Below are 17,732 nucleotides of genomic sequence, written 5' to 3'. Positions count from 1 at the left end.
ATTAATTAATTAACTTAATTCAATTTTCAAATATATAAATTCTTCCAACTAATACATGAGAAATTTTAGTTATATTAGCGACGGGTTCCATAAAACTTTGATTGAACGATCAACTCGTTGATTGTAGTTCAAAATCTATGGGAGTGTCAAGAATGAACTGAAATTGAACACAGAAATGATTTGATCGAGCAAATCACCACGATAAAAGTTTTATGGAACCTACCATAGGTTAGCTATATGCACTAGATTATACAATCAACCATACAACATAAGTCTTGCAGGTGTTCTTCGGCTAACATGGAATCATAAAGGATTGTCAATGCTACTAACTGACGAGAACAGAATTGTATGGAAGACTAGTGATTTTGTTGTTCTGTTTTATGTAACAAGGAATCACTAATCATCCCACAAAGCTGTTCAATAGCTTCATGAAACCGCATGGAAATTTTCGATAACCTTCATATCAACATTTTTCATAACATACTATCATACTCATCTTCGCAAGATTCGATTTTCAGAATATAGTTATATTTATGCCGAAAATGCATTATTTCTAAATCCATAATGAATTCAGTCCCAAATAATTGGATTAAATTAGGTACAAAATCAGCTCATTTTATATATGGTGAATCAGTTTATCCTATTATTCATTTTGTTGCTTCAAATTTGCATTTTATGCTGCATCCCTATGAGTAGAACTAGCATCTTTAAATCGAACATTGCATCAGAGTATTTTCCGTTCAAGTTTTTGGCGAGGTCAATTTAGAAGGTGCACTCTCTCTCTCTCTCAGAGAATTGCGGTGTTTCATCCCGAGATTACTGATTGAATCATCAGCTTGGCTTGCTATTCAGTGTTTCCTGCCTTATTCACTTCCATCTTCGTAGTGGAGCATGGTGACTTTGCCGTACCACGGTCGGGTTAATATCCCAAGCGGTTCCGATCTTCCAATAATAATAATAATAATAAATTTATTTATACATGTTATAACTACAGAAACACATGTATAAATATTTGCCATTAAAATATTATATGGCCTGTCAAAAAAGATGATAAATATATACACAAATATATAGATATACTAACATAAAATGTAAAAGACGTGAACACAGCAATAAATATATAACACTCAATGACAAACAATCAGTTTAAAAATTCAGTCAAGTTATAAATCGTGTTTTCTAAAAGCAAATTCTTCACCTTTCTAATGAACGCAGAAAGATTCGACGTTCTTATATCATTGGGAAGCTTATTGTAAAGTTTTAAGCAGGTATGATTTGGACCTTGTTGCGTTTTCTTTATTCTCGAGTACGGAAGAGCATAATTATTTTTTTCCCGGGTATTGTAGTTATGATAGAAAGAATTTTACTTTACTTTACAGAAAAAATTCCAAATACTTAATCTACGCTCTTTTCAAAAAACAATTCCCTTGTCACCATGACATTAAAAACATACTCCTTGATCCCCTCAAACACCGGTCACAGAATATACAACAAGTGTGGTCTTCAAAATACAAATTACAAACTAATCCAATTAATTGGCAAAGAAGAGTTTTCTTTCAGGAACACAAGATTTTTAAATGTGTTATCAGACAAGCAGCCTCTTTTAGGTAAATGAATAAAACCTGCTAAAGAAAACAATATTTCTACAGGTGCTGATGAACACAAACTCGTGTTATATAGCGTTAGAACTATTTAGAGCAGCCATACTCAACGTGCGGTCTTTTGGCCCTTTTTATGCTGCCCGAGCCACGCCATAGTAAAATATTACAATTTTCACAGTAGTATCACAAATAAGGTTTCGAAATTACGCAAAAATAACGGTATCAATATTTACTCATTTACCTTGGTTTTCTCATTTATTGCGTACACACAGAACACTATTATCATAGAATAAACAAATGATTCTTTATAAAGGTTGTTTGATAAGAGCTATAGAACTTTAAATTGCAATAAAACAACGATGGATTATTCGATTGACATGAATTTTATTTATCCGCAAGATAATCTTGTGGCATTACATTTTAAATATGATTTTTGGCATATGACCGCCACGGCTGGCTCGGATGTAGTCCAATCTGGACGTCCAATTTTCGATGACTTTTTCCGACATTTGTGGCCGTATATCTGCAATAACACGGCGAATGTTGTCTTCCAAATGGTCAAGGGTTTGTGGCTTATCGGCATAGACCAATTACTTAACATAGCCCCACAGAAAGTAGTCTAGCGGTGTTAAATCACAAGATCTTGGAGGCCAATTCACAGGTCCAAAACGTGGAATTAGGCGGTCACCAAACGTGTCTTTCAATAAATGGATTGTGGCACGAACTGTGTGACATGTTGCGCCGTCTTGTTGGAACCACAGCTCCTGGACATCATGGTTGGTCAATTCAGGAATGAAAAAGTTAGTAATCATGGCTCTATACCGATCACCATTGGCTGTAACGTTCTGGCCATCATTGTTTTTGAAGAAGTACGGACCAATAGATAGATAGATAGATAGATAATTTATTGATGCTCCTTTACAAAAATTCATTGTATTGCACACGTCACAGGATTCGATAAAAAGTACAACTTCGAAATGATATAAATCATTTCTCATCATTGTCAAAATATAAAAATAATAGAGATAACTTAATATAGTTATACAATTCTTAAATGATACAAAGTATCTTTGTCAAAATATAACGGCATTACTCAATAAAGTAATAACTTCGAAATTGTATAGAGCATTTCTCATCAATGTCAGAATATAAAAATAGTTGGAATAACTCAATAAAGTTATGCAATTCTTAAATGATACAGAGTATCATTGTCAAAATATAAAATATAAATGCATTACTCAATAAAGTAATACGACTATGAATGATATAAAATACCATTCCTCATTACAAACATTACAACACAAAGAATAAATTAATTTAAAAGAGATTAAAATTAGAATAACTCAATAAAGTTATACAATTCTTAAATGATACATAGTATCATTGTCAAAATATAAAAGCATTACTCAATAAAGTAATACGACTATGAATGATATAAAATACCATTCCTCATTACAAACATTACAACACAAAGAATAAATTAATTTAAAAGAGATTAAAATTCAAACTACTGGACAGGAACTCTTGGACACTCCAGAACGCATGCTGCCACAAAAATTCACCGACAGTTTGCTTACACTTTTTGAGACTGAGCCTTTTCACCTCTTCAGGTATCTTATTAAAAAGTTTATGTGAAATGAAATTAGGTCCATTCTTGGATTTTTCTAATCGCATATACTTAGATTTAATGTTGTTTTTATATCGTGTGTAATAATCATGGGTACCACCAAACTTCGGAAGATCCCTGTTATTAGTATATGCATAAACAAGACATTCATAAATATAGATAGAGAGAAATGTCAAGATTTTAAGTTTTTTGAAGGCGTTCACGCAATCATCCCTGTAGTTTAAACCAGCAACTATTCTAACTACTCTTCTCTGTAACCTGAAAATACCCTCCCTACTAGAACAGTTACCCCAGATCAGTACACAGTATCTCAGATGTGACTCGACCAGACTATGATAAGCCACCTTGATAACATCCTTTGACACAATGTTGGCCAAGTTACGGAGCAGGAAGGTATTTTTTATTATTTTGGATGCTATTTCATTGGCATGGGAGATCCAGGTGAGACTTGGATCTAGGTAAACTCCCAGAAACCTGACCGATTCACTGGTAGTATGATTTGAAATCCCTCTCAAATTGAACAACATAGTTTCTGTCTTTTCTGCATTGCAAACTAGCATATTTGATACAAACCATTCCTTGGCTCTCAGCTCTGCCACTCTCGCAAGCTGTTCAACCCCATGCAGTTCTCGATGCCCCACTGTAATTCCAGAGTCGTCAGCCCACAGTAGGTGTTCATACATAGCCATGAAGTAGGAGAAATCATTCATAAAAATTATGAATAATAGGGGTCCTAATATGGAACCTTGTGGTACCCCAAGACTTAACAGACCCTCTGCAGACCATGTACCATTGCAAAAGACCTTCTGCTTCCTGTCTGTAAAATATGACATAATTAGTCTAAGACTAATCTCATCGAACCCATACTTTGCCAGCTTGTCTAGAAGAGCCTGCGGGGAAACACAGTCGAAAGCTCGACTCAGATCTAAAAATATTGATAGTGAAAGCAAGCCCTTCTCAAAACAGTCAAGCGTATATTCAACAAAACGTAATATAGCATCACATGTTCTCGATTTCTTTCTAAATCCGAATTGATTTTTGTATAAGAGATTTTCACTCTCGAAATGGTTCATTACCTGATTATGGATTATTTTTTCGAAGACTTTTGAGAAAATTGGAAGTAGCGAAATCGGTCGATAGTTTTTTTTGTCATTCTTATCACCTTTTTTGTGTATAGGGATTACTTTTGCCACCTTCAAACAATCTGGAAAAACTCCCTCCTCAATGCAACGGTTCACCATTCTAGTGAGGGGCCTCACTATATGATTTATATTCCTTTTCAGGAGTGATATTGATAATCCGTAGTAGTCCCTCGATTTACTACCCTTTAGGGAACATATTGCATCTCTTACATTATTGAAAGACACTTCCTGAAATCGAAAACCATTTTTATATTGATAGTTTGTATCTGTAAAATTCTTAGGTTCAGTAATTCCCGTTTTTGGCAACTTATCTACAATGATTCCACCAGTCCATAAAGCGCACCAAACAGTCAGTTTTTCTGGATGTAACGGTGTTTCGACATACACTTGAGGATTAGCTTCACTCCAAATGCGGCAGTTTTGTTTGTTGACGTAGCCATTCAACCAGAAGTGCGCTTCATCGCTAATGGACGTAGTGCGCGATACGTATTCCGCACAGAACCATAAAGCTAGGTTGACATGGCTAGTGGATCACAGCTGTGGTTCAAGAATACATGGAAAACGACCCGTGCCAACGGAACAGTCGTGCAAATATTCACGAAATGAACGATTTATCCCAGTTGACAAGGGTAGTGAAGCACAAGCGAGGTTAGTTATGTGTGGAGATCGACTCGTGTCAACGGAGGAGTTGTGAAACTATTCTCGAAACGGACGGTTTCGAAGGCGGCACGAACGTAAAATGGGATATCAAACATGTTAGATATTTAACAATAACAATAGTTTATTGATCCCTTATGACATAATTTACAAAATGTATGGGACAGGTCCAAAAGAAAAAACTAAAAATTACAATTTCAATCATAAACAAACTTATCATCGAAGTATTCTTTCACACTATAATATCCTGCCCGCAACAAATTTTGTTTCACAACAATTTTGAATCAATTCCTGTTCAATAATTTCAATCCAGCTGGTAGGTGATTAAATAACAATATGGCTTGATACATAGGGCTCGACTCAAACTTGGTTGTTGAGTGATATGGTATACACAAAGTACTAGTATTCCGAGTGGAATAATGATGAAAACTAGATATACTATCAACTAACTGCTCATTTTCTTTAATATAAACTAAGCACCTCAAAATGTACAAACAGGCAAGTGTTAATATTTTTTGCATTCTAAATACAGGTCTACATGAATCAAGAGGTTTTAAATTAAATATCATTCTTATGATTCTCTTTTGCATTATGAAAACCCTCTGCGCAGAACTGGAATTTCCCCACAATAAAACATTATAATTTAGAAAACTGTAAACTAAACTATAATAAACATTCATAACAGATTCAATTGGTAGTAATGCCTTAATTCTATTGATTGCATAAAAGGACCTACTCAACCTCATACTGACTGACTCAGCATGATAACCCCATTTCAGTAAATGATCCAAATGAACACCCAGAAATTTTATGGAGTCCTTTGAAGTAATTTGTTCACCTGTACAACTGATAGTAAGCCTTTTTCCATATACATTCCTATTTGAGAAATATATACATTCAGTTTTCTCAACATTTAACAGTAGCGCATTTGATTTGCACCAATGTGATAAACCGAAGACCAAAGACTCGCATATTGCAGTGATTGTTCCGTGGTCTTGGAGCGACCATAGTGGAAGTAGACAAGGGTTATTTTCGATTTTTTTTTTGTACTGAATTCAGCTGTACTAGGTTTGTGAACCTTTGTTAGATTGATTTTTTTTTTTTTTTGTTACATACGACTTTGAAAATATTTCCCAAAACATGTTATTGGGATTCAACGGATGAAATAAATTTTTACGACATGTACTGAATATTACAAAATTCAATTAAAAGCTAGGCCAGGACTCATTTCATATTTTTTTTGGTTTCACAGGAATACTCAAAAATTAGAAAAATCTCATCCCTGCACATCTGTATTTCGATTTTTCTTATGAAAATATGTGTAAAAATTGTGCTGCACTTATGGGAAGTTGTGCCCCTGACATTTCCGTAAAGAAAAATTGAAGAAAGTTAGTCCTGCACTTTCGTTTTTCTTCGGCGAGAATTGCTTCAGATACTTTGGCTACATTTGTGCAGTTGTCTTGTTCTGGTCAGATTTTCAGAAATAACTCTACTTTTTCTTCAAAGGATGGAAATCAGTTATCAGTAAATTGTTTGAAAATCTGACAGACATCAGTCAGCAGAAATATGTATATAGCCCAACTATACAGGGTGAGTCTTTGCTGGTACATATATTTGAACTGAAGATTCCCGAGGTCGAAAGAAACACTTTTTTTTTACTATTTCTTCCGATTCGTTTTTTTTCTCACTTAGTATACCGGACTTTGATGGAATTTCATGTTCGGAAAAGATTCATCATGTCAGTAAAAACCATATTCATTTCCAACAATTCCATTCCATTTGCGGGATATAACTGAAAATAACATTTTTTATGGATTTTCAACAGCTCATATTTTTTCAACCGAGCCGATTCGGAAAAATGGTAAAGAAAAAAAGTATTTCCTTTGACGTCAGGAATTTTCGATTGGAATATGTGTACAAATCCAAGACATCAAAGTGTATAAAACAAATCTCGGTCGAAAAGACCAAAACTGGTTCAACTTTTTCTAATTTTTTTGTTTTTGATTAATTTCTTGTGGAAATTTCTACGGAATACCTACCTACCATTACATGGGTGTAGCACAATTTTTCGATGTGAGTAAAGTTGACCCAGCAAATTTGGATTTTCGATTTTTTTTTTCTAAAATCAAAAGGTGCTGGACCAACTTTCAACACAGTGTTGCCAGTGATACTGATTTTTCTTATTTTCTGCATATGAGGGAAAAACTGTTGATTTTTTCTAAAAATCTGACCATCATAATTTGGCACAATTATATTACAAATTAATTTCGCCAAAAAAATTAAAAGTGCGGGGATAACTTTTTTCTGATTATTCCGAGGAATGTTATAATAATATTAACAATGAACAATGAAACTCCACCCATAAGGCAATGTTTATCGATCACCCTGTATGACGGTGCCAATAATGGTTTATTAATTTTCTCTATGAATTAATTATTTGTGGTTACGAATTCGAGAAAAGTGCACGTACAGGGTGATCCAATATTTCCGAAAATAGAAAAAGTCCTGATCTGATTTGTTCGCGATTTCAGAAATATTGAAGAAAGGCGATAGTAGAGTGACTTCTCAAAATTTGAAATTATTCGGTCGATTAGTTAAAGAGTTATTGAACTGTGAAATTTCACTTATGAGATTAACATCACCCTGTATATAGCAAATGGCGATGTTGATATGAGTCCTCCATGATGACCTCCATTTATGTATCCATTTGTCATATTCTTCCCGGGATACCCTAACTATATAAAAATATTCTCAAACAAAAACTTTTGTGAAAATATTAACGGCAAGAGAAAACGAAAAAGCGAGATTCCTTAAAAGTCCCATGAAAATAGAGTCACAAACGTTTTGCGATTGATCAACAGAAATCACATGTTTAGAAATTCGGAATGAGATTCAATTCGGTCATAAACAATAGGCAGGAATACCCACAAAGTTAATTCCCATCAAAAAGGAGCAGCATCATAGTCATAAATATCTAGATTGACGCAGAAAGACATGTGCAGTCATCAGGGCTGGTCGGCATCCCTTTGTGCCGACGAAGAAACAACATAAATTTGCCAAATAGGTTATGGAGATACGAATATCATTTCGTCGCCCGTAAAAAAGGCGTGAAATCATCGAACGCAATGCACTACCCATGTCAACCTAGCTTTATTTTCGAAATAAAATTGCACTATTTGCAAGCGTTGTTCAGGCGTGAGTCTATTCATGATGAAATGCCAAACCAAACTGAGAATAAATCACTTGACAGCTGTTGAATCGGTCGCCATCTTAGACAGTAATGCCAACTTGAAGTTATATACCTTGAAAAAAAAAACACCCGTTACATACTATGATACTTGATATTACATATTCCTAATCTTCTTAGCGAGAATGCCTTATCGCACGTTTTTCGCTCTTGTAGTTTTCGTTTCTATGTATTCTTGGGTGCGTTTTTTCAGCTGATTATATAGTTAAATTGTCATATAAATATGTAATTTTTTTTCTGGCCAGTACCATGATTTTTAAAACCTCTTCAACCTCTCTAACAGATTATACAGTCTGTTACGCTTTGACGCAAAAACCACTGAATCGATTTCAATAAAATTTGGTACACAGACAGAAACTAGTAGAGCTTAGAAAAGGACTTAGGCTACTTTGTAACAGACTCAAAAAAAAAAGGGTTTTTATTGTGCGCGATAAACGAAAACCGTGCGGGCTAAAGCTGGTTTTACAAGTAGGTAAATTACTGCGGCCCGCAAGAATGAACTGTAGCAGTTATGCGGCCCAAGGTAAAAAAAGGTTGAGCATGACTGATTTAGAGGGACATTACAGGGATATCGAAAACCGTTAGAAATACAGGTTGGCTTAAATTAGAAAAAAAAATACTTTATTTAAGGGCGAGTGTGTTGGTGTGAATAGATCCAAAATATCTCCAATGGTTCCCTAGATATCTAGAATAAACTAAAAATCGAGATTTTCTTTTTTTTTTCTGTATAACTTCACGAAATTCAGTTTATAGCCATTATCCAATATAGAGATTCTAATGGTGTCGACAGATTTTTCTGTTTTCCATTTTTTCAGAGACGCGATAGTCAAATTTTCTTCCTTATTTATGGACGCCATATTGGTTCTCCTTTTGAGGTGATAAAAGAAAAAATTTCGAATTCAACACTCTACAAAAATATTGAGCCTAGCTACGCAAATTTGAACTTGAACCATTTTTATTTTTTGTTTAAGTAGGAGGCTTGTGCCAGAACTGACAAATAACTTGTTACTTTGTTCAGTTGAGTTTTGTAAAAACCTGAATCCTGTTTGATAAGTAACGTCCTATTTATAACATAATCATGCTGATACATACTCTACATATCGTACAACTGGCAATGTCTGTAGAAATTGGTCTACATAATTTAAAAAGTTCAAGTGATGGTTTCACATAACAACGTCAACAAAGTTATTTCGCAATTATGGCTCCAGCCTACTACTCCAGCAAAAATCAAAAAGGAAGTTTTTTTCTATATCGACCCATAAGGAGGTGTATGTTGATGTTATATGTTTTTACTGTTTTGTTTAAGTAGTAGGCTGGAGACAGAATTATCAAATAACTTTATGGACAGTTGTTATGTGAAACCACTTGAATTTTTTTTCAATTATGTAGAATAATTTCTATAGATATTGCCAGTTGTACGCTATGTAGAATATTGGTATCAGCATGATTATATAATTGTTAGGACGTTACTTATCAAACAGGATTTATTAACGAATCAGCTAAAATTCAAGCTGATAAAAATTTTAACGACAAGAGCTTTTTTTCACTTGACGAATTTATTAAGATGACGATGAACAACGAAGATTTTTTATGATACTTTGTTCGTGAAATATTTATTTAGTTGGCATGTGCGTATACCTTATATGTGTGTATATTTATTTGCCTTTTAACCAATATATTTATATATTTATTCGCTTTTTAACCTATATATTTATTTCCTTTTTAACCCATGTTTACATTCCCACTGTATTGTGTGACTTTGTCTGTTTATGCTCATTTCTCGACTTGTGAAAACAATTGTAACTCACCAATAAATATCTATCTATCTATCAGGTTTTTACAGAACTCAAGTGATGGATTTCACATAACAACTGAATAAAGTAACAAGTTATTTGACAATTCTGGCGCCAGCCAGTTCTAATTTGCGTAGCTAGACTCGATATTTCTGTAGAGTATGATACATTGTTAAATTCGTAATTTTTTTTCTTTATCATTCCATACGCCATATCAATATGGTGTCCATAAGAAAAAAAAATTGACTGTCGCGTCTCTGAAACAATGAAAAACAGAAGAAACCTGACGACAACATTAGAATTTCTATATTGGATAAAACCGAATTTCGTGAAGTTATCCTCAGAATCAATTGAGTTATTCAGAAAAAAAGAAAATCTCGATGGTTAGTTTTTCTTGATATCTCGGGAACCATTGGAGATATTTTGGATCTGTTCCCACCAACACACTCGTCCATGAATAACGTAATTTTTTTCTAATTTAGGCCAACCTGTATTTCTAACGGTTTCAGATATCCCTGTAATGTCCCTCTAAATCAGTGGTTCCCAATGAGATCCAGGTGGACCCCCGGTGGTCCACAGGGGTCTCGAAGGGGGTCCACGGTGTCGTGAAGCACAAATGGGGGTCCACAAGTTTTTAATGGGGGTTCGATTGTAAAGAATAAAAATATAGGCAGGGATATTCGTCACCAAACTGCGCGTAGTGCCATAATGTAATCCTCAAAAAAAAAACAATATCATGTATTATTGTTTTTTTTTTGCAATTAAGGCGCTATTATCATTATTATTATTAAATTGTAATATCCAATTTTATTGTGTTATTTCAAAATATTCAACGCTTTCAAATAAAAACTACCTGATTTTGCATGGTCAATGGTCAAAAACGTTATCCGTTTATTCCGAATTTTTCAGCCTTTTCTTGGTTTTTACTATAACTCCGATTTATACCTTAATTCACATACAAATACTCTTATCTGTACCTTTTGTAAAAACTTCAGTGTTACCGAATTTAATTTTATAACCGTTTCTTTATTTTCCAAGCAATTCTTCAACTTTATTATATATTCAAATTATTTATATATAAGATGGGGGTCCACCGAAACTAGTGAAGCTTTAAAAGGGGTCCACGAAAAAAAAGTTTGGGAACCATTGCTCTAAATAGTTATAACTCTGTAATTGTGTGAAAACAATCTTTATATTAGGATAGTGTTCAAAGATGGTAGACTCATTGCTTTCATTATTTTGGAAGCTGACTAACACTAACTCTATTTTGAAATTATGTGGTTGATCGCTGTTCTTGTTAAAAAAAACAGCCAGAATTTGAATTCTCCGCCTCTCATCTTTTGTGATGTTTTCTGGCAACCAACTCATTTTATATCTAGAATGATAACATGAACTGAATCAACTCCACTCACTTCAGGTGACAGTTAAAAAAAAAACTTATCAAGTATTCTTTCCAAACTCTCTTTCAGTCGTGATGCAAAAGGTTTCAAATGTCTCAAATTGAAATATTGCGGCTGATTCAATCTAGCTGCCGTTGTGCGTCACTTTCAAGGAATTTTATCTTGAAAAAATTAACTGTGAAATCTAAGAATTTGGCTAAATGCAATATTTGCTCTATTGTCACGAATTGAATTTTAGAATTGAAACACTAGTCAATTTATGTATTTTGATAATAATGGAGTTATTGGAATAAGCTCATCTCAACTCCTACAATTTGATCACAAATTATTGAGTTTGATAATGATGAAGATGATAATATGAAGACTCTTCATTAGAGTAAGCATTCAGTTTCGAACAATTTAGATCACTTTCAAAACTCACGATGACAACAATTTTCACGAAATAGTCTCGTTATAAAATGAAACCAATCAAGATATGAAAATCCTACTGCTGCTACCCAATATTATTGTATTCTACATAAATATCAAAACAACATTGTGTCATTTTCCCTTCTCCCTTTTTAATTGGTCTTCGACATTTGAACCCCATTTGCTATACAAATTTGTCCGTATTGTAGCCACAGAGACATAACAGCGTGCCTCTTGAAATTAGGTTTTAATTTAAGAGTGGCTTGCTCTTCTATATTTCAGAGCCAGATTCTTCAAAATTAGCTGTCCCCTACGAGTTATTGAAAGTTTTATACAACAACGACCCTTCCGAGCAGCTTCAACGTTTTGGTTTGCTTGCAGTTTTTGGCTCAAGCGTGGAACTGTCGATTGAGATATCTTCACCCCTCACGATCTGAAAAAAAAATTGTTTTTTCATTTTATTTCTTAGATATCAAGATTTTCATTCACAGTCCCTCCTTTTTGAAATGTTTGCGTCATTCCCAATAGTTTTCAAAGTATTGAAGAGAAAGGAAATTACCATTGTCACTATTATATTAATTATTTTTACTGTAAATATCCTATTCGTGAACTCGACTCACTTTTTCGAAGTAGAATGATGTTGGAATATCGTGCATATTTGAGAAACAGCATCGCAGGGTGTTTCAAATCTTGTGTCTCCTCAAATGCATGTAAATATTATTGTCAAAAAAGGTTTAAAAATTCGTAAAAAACAAGATATGACCAACAGAGTTATCTATCGTCCAAATACTTAATTTTTCATCTGCAGCGTCACGGGTGACTGTGTCATGCTTTTTTTTCAGAAAAATTAGGTGAAATCCATGACAGTGACCCACTGCTTCACTTTTTGAATAGAATGGAATTTTTCAATAATGCTAGGATACCTGCATGAACCTCTTTAGTTGCTGTTTGGAGGGTCAAAACTACTTTGTCTTCAAAATGCTATAAAAAATCTTTTGTTTTACATTCATTACACTGTAGAAGTGTAGACAAAGTACCTAGGTCATTGTTTTCATGTAATGTATTGCACTGATTATATTTGACTGAAAAACATAATTCCATAAAATTTTGGATATACATCACTAAGTATTAAAAATTCCTTATTACCCTCTTCAAACATGTAAAAAATATATACAGGCCGTATTCTTAATTTCAAAGCACTATATAACAAGAGTTGAAGGTAGGCCTTGAACGAATCGTATTGGAAATCAAATCAGCAAATTTGCAACAGAATAAAATTTCCTGAGCACTTTCATATTCCTGAAACTAAAGGCGATAGCGCTAATAACAAAATAGGACATTTCGGTTTTCTAAATTTTTGAAAACTGTTCGCGATATTTCCGATACGAAAACATAATTTCACTGAAATAAGCAAGTTACCTATTCCGTTTTCAATCAACTTCGTACCATTTACCGCATTCGATATGCCAATATGACACAAAAAATATAACATACACAATCAATTGAAGGTCAAAAAAAAGTTTTAATATTTCAGCAAGAATTGCAACACAATTCATAATATCTCAGAAATAAATTATCCCTAGACATCCCGAAATGGTGCGACTCGTTAGTAAAGAAGAAAAACTATCAAACGCTCGTCGGTAGCCGAAGATAGCCGAGAGTTTCTGTGGAGCCCTTCCCGATCCTCTACCTAGAAGCTTGATGTTTACAATTTCGTTCCTTATATCTATATTCTAAAGCCAAACAAAAATTTGAGTTTTGACTGGGTACGGCTATGAGGGCCAAACTGACTATTCCATCACTGAACTCGAGATAAAACACCGCAATCCTCAGAGAGCACCTTCGAAATTTGCTTGAGATCACTTTGCCAAACAAGTATGAAGTGTAATTCCGGGGACAAATTTGAAAATGTTAAACCGCCAATTTCTGATTAAATTTGTTCTCTTCTCAAATGCTACATAATTAAATTAGTATGAAAGTAATCAATTTTCATATGCAGAGTTTGTAGCTCTTATATTTGAAAAAACGTTTGATCAGACTTCGGTTATATCATCTTGCTTATATTGCAGGAATTATTTTTGCTCTTCACATGCCTGTCACTAATGCATTCATGATATTTCTACAACTAATGATGTACCCGCCTCTTAAAACAGTTGAGAATCTGATGTGCAACCTGCGTAGTGATCATATTACTGTATTTGAATGAGATTGGTCTAACTTCAGTGAATATCTTCTTGGTGCCTTTTGTCGGTCATGGCAATTTTCGATTTCATTTCCATATTGATCTGAGCCTGTTGCTCCAAACTACTTTGCAACACTTCACGTTCTGAATAATGGCCGTTGCACCAAAAAAAAATCCGAATTAAATAATGCGAAGTGAAAAGTGGGAAAAGTTGCAAACTAGTTTGGTGTAATTGAGCCTAGAATTACTAAACTCATATTGATGCATTTTACTGCTATGGCCACTTCGATAAATAGCACCACCAATGAAAGTAGTGAAAACCTTATCGAATGTTTAGTTCACGTCAGTTAATTCTGGAACAAATTCTTATTTCAGTATATCGTATATCAGTAATTCTAGATATATTATACATGACTGTAACAAGTTACCAAGATGAATTTTTATTGAATTGAATTTGCATTAGTTGTAAAATAATTTGCATATTTTTTTCAGCGTTCACAACAATGCTCAGGATCGGGGAAACTACTAAGGTTCCAATAAACATTTGGACTCTACAAATAACCATGTCTACAGGAGTTTGTTTTTAGAATACATTCCACGAGTCAAGGTCATTACAATCTACGAGTTTCATTGATGAATTATTTTATTTATTCACTTGAAGAAATTCTTTTTATTTCACTTAATCTGGAAATATATATTTTAAGAATATGCATTATTTTCAATTATATTTCTTCTATTATCATTCATAATATAATATTCTTGTGAAGTACTGCATAAACTGAAATACCATAGTCTCAGACAAATATTTTTAATTCTATGCTTTTTTTAGAGAATATGTTACAGCCTCAATTTTTGGAACAATTCAGTACAAAATAATTTCATTGTTTCATTGGAAGAAAATTACCAAATATTTTTATAGCATGTAAGGAAATAGTGCTTATCCACAGTTTTCTAATAGAAAAATGATTATGGAATGACACCACTTGTATCTATACTTCATTTTAATAAATGAAAACTATTGGAATCTAAGTTATGTTGTTTTTGTCAAATTATCAGCGATGATTTTAACGTTTCTATATTTGTAAGTGAACCACAAATCGATAAATAGAAAAAATTTCTGATCCTTCATCTCATTGATGTATTTTGTTTTATTTCTATAACAAACCTTCAATGGTTTGAAGGATAAAATTTTCAACCTACAATGAAATTTTCATTTTATGTATATTCTGGAAAAACATTACAAAGTTTAAACCATGGTTCATTGAAGAACCAAAAAAAAGGGTCCAAAAATATGCCTAATGCCAATTTTTTCAAGCATTCCAAAATATATCGCCCAAGTTTCAAAATACTTGTGTTGATCGTCCTTTTAGTTGTAGAAAATGTTATTTTCACTGAGAATTCCATCAATCTTGAGGAGACCAGCATTTCAAATATCCTAGAGAAACTTGACAACAAGCTTATGGATCTGTAGTTGTTTATTTCCTCAACACTTAAAAAAAGGTTTTATTGAAGCTAGTTCCGGAGAGTTTAGAATTTTATACGCTAATTGCAGGCAGTTCTAACGGGCGACTTCAAATTAGGGGATTGAATTAGTTACAATGTTACATGTTACTAGTAAACATAAGGAGTTTGCCGATCGAAGATTTTTCAAAGACCATGAAATCATTCCTCATAAAAGAAACATTTTATAGCTTGGGGGAGTACCTTAATTTCAAATATTTCAGTACGATTGGCAACATTTGATTTTTGTTCCTTCAAATGTGTTCTTTGTATTTATGACAAATTTGTTATTTGACTGGACATTTCTTGATTTTATTTATGTATGTTTTTCATTGAAAAATGTAAATTGCTATTGTTATTTGACGGCTTCCTCACTTTCCGCTAAGGAGAAAAATTTCTCTATCTCAGATGTTTGAAATAACACAAGGCTCGGTCACATCAGGTCCTCGTGGCCCCTCTGTTCCTCGTATTCGCGATTCTTCTAGTCTCTAGGCCTGTCTGTCGCCTCCTAAGCCATTCTCGAGACAATGCTGTACTGCACTCCCAACTCCGTTCAAATTTGCTTTCTTTTGCAATTTATCAGTTCGTGTTCATGAAAATAACAATATGCTATCGCATGCCTTCGTCGCCCATTTTTTCGAGTTCCCTCAAAGACGACACTTGCTGTTATTTGGCAATTTCCGGCACTGTTATTAATGAAGTACTGTTTAGAGAAATGTCGCATTCTGCTAATGTCTGCATTTTGCAAGTGTATTTTCGGACAAGGTAACAACTCTATTTTTGGACAAGTTAGATGAACAGAATAGATGAGGAAATCAAGGAGAGAGGATGTGAAGACACAGACTGGAATAATAGAGAGGGCTGGCGATCAAGCGCGGTCCCAACGGGGGAAATTACCCCCCATTTGTGTTGTAGTTGCCAATTGTCTTTTTTCTTTCATATTAAACAATCGATATACAATTCAATTTTTATATTAATTTCCACTGAATGGTTAAAACTCTGATAAGTAAATAAATATATTATAATACACAGGCGTACAACTTTGTTTCGGCCGTTGTTTTCCGAAATTCAAGGCTTTATTGTAAAAAAACTGGTTATAAATTTATTAAGTGATAGTCCAAGGGAGCAACGTCTGGAGAACACGGCGGGTGAGGTAGGACTTCCCATTTCAACGTTTCCAAGTTTATCTTGACCACTTTCGCAAAATGGTTTCGAGCATTGTCATGCTGTACAATCACTTCATCATATCTCTCGTTGTATTGCGGCCGTTTGTCTTTCAATGCTCGACTCAAACGCATTAATTCCGTTCGATAACGATCGCCCGTGATTGTTTCAGTCGGTTTTAAAAACTCATATTACACTACGCCGAGCTGGTTCCACCAAATAGTGAGCATGATCTTGTAACCGTGAATATTCGGTTTGGCCGTCGACGTGGAAGCATGGTCGGGATATCCCCATGATTTTCTACGCTTGGGATTATCGTAATGAACCCATTTTTCGTCTACAGTCACAGTGCGATGCAGACATCCTTTCCGTTTTTGCCTTACAAGCATAAAACAAACGCCGTTGAACATATTTCGGCTTCAACTCGCACGGGACCCAATTTTCTTGTTTCTGAATCATTTCCATGACTTCAAGTTGTTTTGAAATGGCTTGTTGCGTCACTCCCAATGATCCTACCAATTCTTGTTGCGTTTGACACGAGTCTTGATCAAGTAATGCCTCCACTTCTGCATCTTTGAAAACCTTCTATCTTCCACCGCCATGCTGGTCTTCGACGTCAAATTCACCGTTCTTGAAGAGTTGAAATCACTCTCGGAACGTTCTTTCACTATTAGCAGCCTCACCATAGGTATTTGAGAGCATTCGATGAGCCTCAGTCGCAGATTTCTTCATAATAAAGCAGAAAATTAAAACCTAACGCAAATGACGAGAATTTGGCTCGTAAGCTGACAACTCCATAAAATCTGGAATCTTTCCTGATTGCTTGAAACTAGCATTAGTAAAGCTCATTCTCAAGAAAGGAGATAAGGAGAAAATAGAGAATTATAGACCTATCTCAACTGTTCTCCATTCTTCTGGAACTAAATCCATATACAACAGAAGAATTTTTGAGTTAAAAATTGTATCAAACAGATTATTTTGACGATATTTCGATTCAATGCTTTCACTTGT

At 34.2% G+C, this 17,732-nt stretch overlaps 1 protein-coding gene across 3 annotated transcripts in view; it reads left to right on the top strand.

Annotated features, from left to right (window-relative positions):
- Window positions 1–15,086, top strand: part of LOC123670737 (heterogeneous nuclear ribonucleoprotein K) — a 188,005-nt gene extending 172,919 nt beyond the window's left edge. For all 3 annotated transcript variants that reach the window (XM_045604273.1, XM_045604272.1, XM_045604271.1), the window contains one exon: window positions 14,550–15,086. In XM_045604273.1, the coding sequence (XP_045460229.1) occupies window positions 14,550–14,586 (37 nt within the window). In that variant the 3' untranslated portion in view covers window positions 14,587–15,086. The remainder of the gene's footprint in view (window positions 1–14,549) is intronic.
- The last annotated feature ends 2,646 nt before the right edge of the window (window positions 15,087–17,732 follow it).

The sequence above is a fragment of the Harmonia axyridis genome, chromosome 1 (genome assembly GCF_914767665.1).
Source record: "Harmonia axyridis chromosome 1, icHarAxyr1.1, whole genome shotgun sequence".
NCBI lineage: Eukaryota > Metazoa > Arthropoda > Insecta > Coleoptera > Coccinellidae > Harmonia > Harmonia axyridis.
Note: the sequence above shows the minus strand (reverse complement) of the source record. Positions and strands in the feature narration are given on the sequence as shown.